Source organism: Ranitomeya variabilis, chromosome 2, assembly GCF_051348905.1.
Source record: "Ranitomeya variabilis isolate aRanVar5 chromosome 2, aRanVar5.hap1, whole genome shotgun sequence".
In the NCBI taxonomy this organism is placed as follows: Eukaryota; Metazoa; Chordata; class Amphibia; order Anura; family Dendrobatidae; genus Ranitomeya; species Ranitomeya variabilis.
Window position 1 is genome coordinate 235,352,959 of NC_135233.1, and position 6,014 is coordinate 235,358,972.

Genomic DNA, 6,014 nt, shown 5'->3' on the forward strand with positions numbered 1-6,014 from the left:
GAAATAGAAAGTATAAGCCCATCTCGTCTATGATTTTTGCCTACCAGTATTTTGTTTTATTTGGAATATTTTTTCCCCTTTTTAACAGTATTTTTTTCTAATTTTGAGACATTTTCTAATTTTAGCATGACCGCAGTTAAGATTTGAGCAGCTTTAGGTCCATGCATGGTACTGTGCAGTATAAGGCAGCTTTTTATACAATGAATTACAACAATAAAATAATGAATATTAATATATTTGGGCCTGTAAATGTCACAAATTTTGGTGCAAACCTGATTTTCGCAAAAAATGTTTGACTTTTTTTTAGTATTGCACTTTTTTAAAACTCATAAAAGAAGTAGAGAAGGTCCAATAGATTTATCATAACTTTTTAGAAATGGGTATAAATTATGGCGCTAACCTATGCTAGCACAGATGTCACAGTTGTCACAGATTTGCTTTTCTGGCTCACAGACAGACAATAATGCTCCAAAGTTAATAAGAGGCACATCGTACCCAAAAGTACGGTAATACTGATGCATGGAGTGCTAGATTAGGAAATCACCCTGCCCCTTGTATTGTATATTCTTACCATTTGTGCTTGTTGTCAGTATATGAGAACTTTGGTCTTTACATTTGCAGGTTGCATACAAAGCGAGTGCTGCTTTCATCTGAGATGAGGATATGGTTGTGTGCTGCCTAGGCAATGAATCGCGAGTTAAAGATGTAGAAAGTGGCATACGAATGTTTGGTGTGCTTTGCTATCAACGCAGCGCACTCTTATAAGTTGCCTCTCCATTACTAACCCCTGGGCTTCATGTTGACATTACAAGGCTGACATCAACCCCAGTACTATTACCCCGCTTGCCACCACACCAGGACAAGTGGGAAGAGCAGAGGCAAAGAGCCAAAACTGGTGCATCTAATGGATGCACCATTTCTGGGACAACTGAGGTCTGATGTTCTTAGTCTGGTAGGTGGCTCATATCCACGGCCCCTTCCTAGGCTGTTAATATCAGCCCACATCTGTCTGCCTAGCTTTTGCTGGTTATTAATAATAGGGGAGACCCCACTTTTTTGGGGGTGGGTCTTCCCTTGTTAATAACCAGTAAAAGCTAAGCAAACAGCTGTGAGCTGATATTAATAGTCTGGGAAGCTCCATGTTTATTGCCCCCTTCCCAGACTATAAACATCAGCCCCCAGCTGTTGGCTTTCCCTCAGCTGGTTAAGAATAATATGTGGGAACTCATGCCATTTGTTTCTTTTATTCTATCTATCTCTTCTATTGTAATCTGACAGTCCATCTTGTGAATTTACTCTATTCAGCTGGTGAAATGTCAGGTTTCCTATGAGATGGGTGCATAAAAATTGCACGGCACATGCATGTTCCATGTGCCTTGCGATCCTTTTTCCTCGCACTCATTGACTTTCATTGGTGAGTCTCGGCCGTTTCACATGGCCATACGCAGCATGCTGCGAAATTTACCTCACCCCATTTCCAGGCGAGGAAAGACTCGCAGATGAGCACTGTCCCATTGACTAACATTGTAGAGAGTGCAATGCGAAGTTTTCTCCCATTGCACCCCCCAACATTAAATGCAGATGTGAGCGAACCCTAACTTTGATCTCGGCTGTTTAATTTCTTTAGATGCCATGGCCCATAGCAGAGATCAGCGTTAGTATGCAGCTGACAAGAGTGTTCTTATTTGCAGCCAGCAAGCAAATTTCTTGCAAATGGTGATAAATTAATATACAAAATATATCAGTGAGTTATAAAGCACTTAAAGGGGTATTCACATCTCCAAGATCCTATCCCAATATGTAGTAGGTCTAATAATAATAAATTTATAAAATACCCCCAATTAGAAATGTAGTATAGTTCTTGTGGTTCGCTACAACTCTTACCCCATGTGCAGGGCATTGCTGTAGGTTAGGTATGACCAGTAGCAGCTAACTATCACTGTATGAGTGTTCGCAACCATGAATGCCTAAGCTACTGCAATGCCCTGCACATGAGGTAAGTGACATAGTGAATCTGAAGAACTATACTACATAATAGAATGTATTTGATGATAATATTATAATTATTACACCTACTACAAATCGGGATAAGATCTTGGAAGTTGGAGTACCCCTTTAAACCTACTTAAAAAAAACTTTAAAAAGAAACCTGTGACTAGGGTTGGAGCCACTAGTCCACCAGTACATCATTATCCAGTTGAGATCCTGCTGGGTTTTTGGGCATTAGAGTGTAAAAAAAAGATGAAGAGTAACCTAAGGTGAGTCCGGGACGCTTCTTTAGTGGCAGCGGCTCCATGCGCATTACACAGATGAAACCAAGGACAGTACAAATCTATTCACTCTGCATGCGAGATAGTCTGTTGTTTATTTTTATGGGGTTCACAATGTTGGAAATATAAAATGTTAATTTACTGTTTAGGGTAAGTTCACACAGGGCGTTATTGCTGCTTTTTTATGCTAATTTTCAGCTGCTTTTTACAGTACCAGCAAAGCCTATGAGATTTCAGAAATCTCATGCACACACATTGTTTTTTTGTTTCATTAGAATTTTGTGCTTTGCTGCTTTTTTTGGACATAGAGCATGTCACTTCTTTCAGCGTTTTTGCTGCGTTTTTTCACCCATTGACTTGAATGGGTGTTGAAAAAAAACGCAGCAAAAACGCAGGTATCATTATTTGCTGCACTTTTGCTTCTAAAAATCCAAGGACTTTAGCATGGACAAAGAGAAAAAAAAAAACACACAAAAAAAGCACCGAAAACGCACCTAAACCTGCGTTTTTGATGCTGCTTGTTTCCTGCCAAGAAGATCAGATTTTGCTGCAGAAATAAAAAGCAGCAAAAACGCCCTGTGTGAACTTACCCTTACTGTAGTACGGGTCACCATATGTGCACCAAGCCATTTATATAATACACTGTAATAATCCTACAGCATAAAGCTAGCAGGCAGCCTATTAGGCATACACAGCTGGATGGCTCAGTCTCCATCTCAGGGTTATCTAAGTCAGGGTGTCAGTGCAGAGACAGAGAGAACTGTCTTCCTTTTTTAAACCCCTTTAGATGCCATCGTCAATAGCATCTAAAGGGGTTAACCAGCTAAGATCGGAGTTATACAGTATACAACTGGATGGTGGGGGCATCCTGTAAGGCAATTTGACCTAACTACTCATGGGGTCTTATGGCTATTTTTTTTTTTGTTTAGGGGAATGTATAATTTTCTCCATTACTAATCTCCTGCATCAGGTTAAGGATTTTGTGGCTACATATTTTTTTTTACCTTTGATTCTTTTTTGTGCTATATACTGGTCCATAGTCCTAAAATACTGGCCAAAACAATTGCTAGTCCTATGACAACTGTAGCTTGATTACATAACTGGTCTCGCAGTAGTTACTGCTGCCGGTACGGCATGATCAAAAAGGCTGAAATTGTAAAATACAGGCACTGCCTTTTCTTATAGGCGTCCAGATGTCTCTCACCAGAATTGTAGAAATTTGCATTAGTGGCAGTGAAGGGGCAAAAAATAAACAAATCAGGAGGGATGGAGTATAAATTTGGGGTCGGAAGTGGGTGTCTAATGTGGGATATGTACAAATAAATGAGCGTATCATAAGTCCACAAGCCAAAAAGATCCTGATAGGTAACCTAGTCGTAGTATTTTTGCACTTGTCTCCAATTAGTCGTGAGGCCCATTTGGCATCACATGAGGGGTGACATCTTCTGTGCAGTGCGGTAAAGGTCACCAATTTTGTAAGGGTGCCTTAGTTTCTGAGTACTGAAAGTAGGCATGGTGTAATAGATCATATTGCAAAAGGACTTATTTTAGAGCCCCTTTGAGGTAGCTAAAGGATATGGGACATGAGGGTAAGATGGACAATATGACACTGTGAATAAAGACAGGTAAATAAATCGATTCTACCTAATACTAGTAGTCTGTTAACCTTTTAGATCAATTTGTGTCCAATGGAACACTCTAACAAGTCATCGGTGTCCATCTTTCTGATTGTTGGCCTTTCGGAAACAGCGGATCCTCAGATCCTCCTTTTTCTCATCTTCCTGGCCATATATCTAATCACAGTAATAGGAAACATAGTCATTCTAAGCGTCATTTCCTCGGACCAAAAACTCCACACGCCTATGTACTTCTTCTTGGCTAACCTTGCCGCGGTTGACATTTTTTTGTCTTCGGTCACGGTCCCCAAGCTCTTGTTAATTTTGGTCACAGCCCAGAAATCAATTTCGTATGCTGGATGTGTCACCCAACTCTACTTTTTCCAGCTTTTCATGGTGGTGGAGTGTTATATTCTTACGGTCATGGCTTATGATAGGTATGTGGCCATCTGCTTTCCGCTCAACTACACCCTCATTATGAGTAGAGCTGTAAGAATTCGAATCGTCCTTGCCTGTTGGGCCAGTGGTCTTCTGAACTCTGTGGTTCAAGCTGTTTCTGTATGTCATCTTGACTTTTGTAGTCCAAACAAGGTTGACCATTTCTTCTGTGATGTTACTCCGCTCTTCAAGTTGTCTTGCTCTGACACAAAAGTTGGGGAGGGACTGTTCATGATAGTGGTCGTCATTGCTGGGATGGGGCCCCTCATTTTTATATTGGTGACCTATGGCCGGATTATTTCTGCGGTTACAAAAATTAGCACCAGCAAAGGTCGTCGAAAGACCTTCTCCACTTGTGCCTCTCACTTCATGGTCGTGGCTCTATATTACGGCAGTGGGATCTTCAGCTACATATGGCCCTCTTCCACCTACGCCATGGACAAAGATGTCAAACTGGTGGCGGTGCTCTACACCATTATGACGCCCATGCTGAACCCTATTATTTATAGCCTGAGAAATCGGGAGGTAAAATTCGCCATGAGGAAAGTAATGGGAATTTATCCTAAACATCATGATAACCGAACATTATAAGATTGATGGCCTTTACCTAATGATTGCATTACATTGTCTTTAACCCCAAAATTATGGACTCCAATTAAAAATTTTGAAAAACCTATGCTGCCCTTCCACAATTTTGTGTATCGTCTTCTGTTCCCCTTTTCTAGAGAAAACTGGTAGTGATGACGAAAGTGGAAAAAAGTGTTCTGAAGACGCTGATGGGGAATAATTAACTCCTTCAATGTGCTCCATCTCATTTTTTCCATCCTCTTTCTCTTTCTTGTCATCTGTGACTTTTTTTTTACCCTAAGAGCTGGAAGCAGAGTGTACAGATCCGAAACAGAAAACTGAAGGTTTGAGTGATATGGAAAGAAAACATGATTTACATAAATATACTATATTTTCTAGGAAATTGCTGATTACAGGAATTACAAAATTCAAAGTAACAATCAACAACTTGTTTCAGGATGGTTTCAGGTAAACTACAGAACAAGCTTTACAGGCTGTAAATGGACATGTTGTAAATTGCATTTCCAATGCCCTAGTTGCATTTCTAGCCCCTAAATTAGACACAGGGGATAGTGTTATGGTATTTTATGTAGCACAGACCAGTCTTGTCTTTTGACACAGACCAACTTTTTTTTTTTCAGTACAAATTATTGAAATTAAAAAAAATACAGCTTTATCACTTAAGAAGGTAAAGGCTGATTTGTTCTTTGCCACAAACAAATGGTTTTACACATACACCGGTCATTATATACAGCGGGTGAAATAAGTATTGAACACGTCACCAATTTTGTAGGTAAATATTTTTCTAAACGTGCTATTGATATGAAATTCTCACCACATGTCGGTAACAACCCATCTAATACATACAGGCAATGAAATCAAACCATAGATGTCCATAAATTAAGTTATGTGTAATAATGAGAAATTACACATGAAAAAAGTATTGAACACACTTGCTGAAATTTATCTAATACTTTGTACAAAAGCCTTTGTTGGTGATGACAGCTTCAAGACACCTCTTGTACGGAGAAACTAGTTGCAGGCATTGCTCAGGTGTTATTTTGGCACATTCTTCCACACAAACACTCTTCACATCCCAAAGGTCCCTTGGGCTCCTTCTATA

At 39.8% G+C, this 6,014-nt stretch overlaps 1 protein-coding gene across 1 annotated transcript; it reads left to right on the forward strand.

Moving 5' to 3' along the window:
- The first annotated feature begins 3,958 nt into the window (after positions 1 to 3,958).
- On the forward strand, positions 3,959 to 4,915 carry LOC143803709 (olfactory receptor 5V1-like). The gene has a single exon (XM_077281484.1). The coding sequence runs from the start codon at positions 3,959 to 3,961 to the stop codon at positions 4,913 to 4,915; it is 957 nt and encodes a 318-aa protein (XP_077137599.1).
- The last annotated feature ends 1,099 nt before the right edge of the window (positions 4,916 to 6,014 follow it).

Excerpts from the sequence above, each read along its gene's own strand:
- LOC143803709 (XM_077281484.1), top strand. The coding sequence starts at position 3,959 with ATGGAACACTCTAACAAGTCATCGGTGTCCATCTTTCTGATTGTTGGC.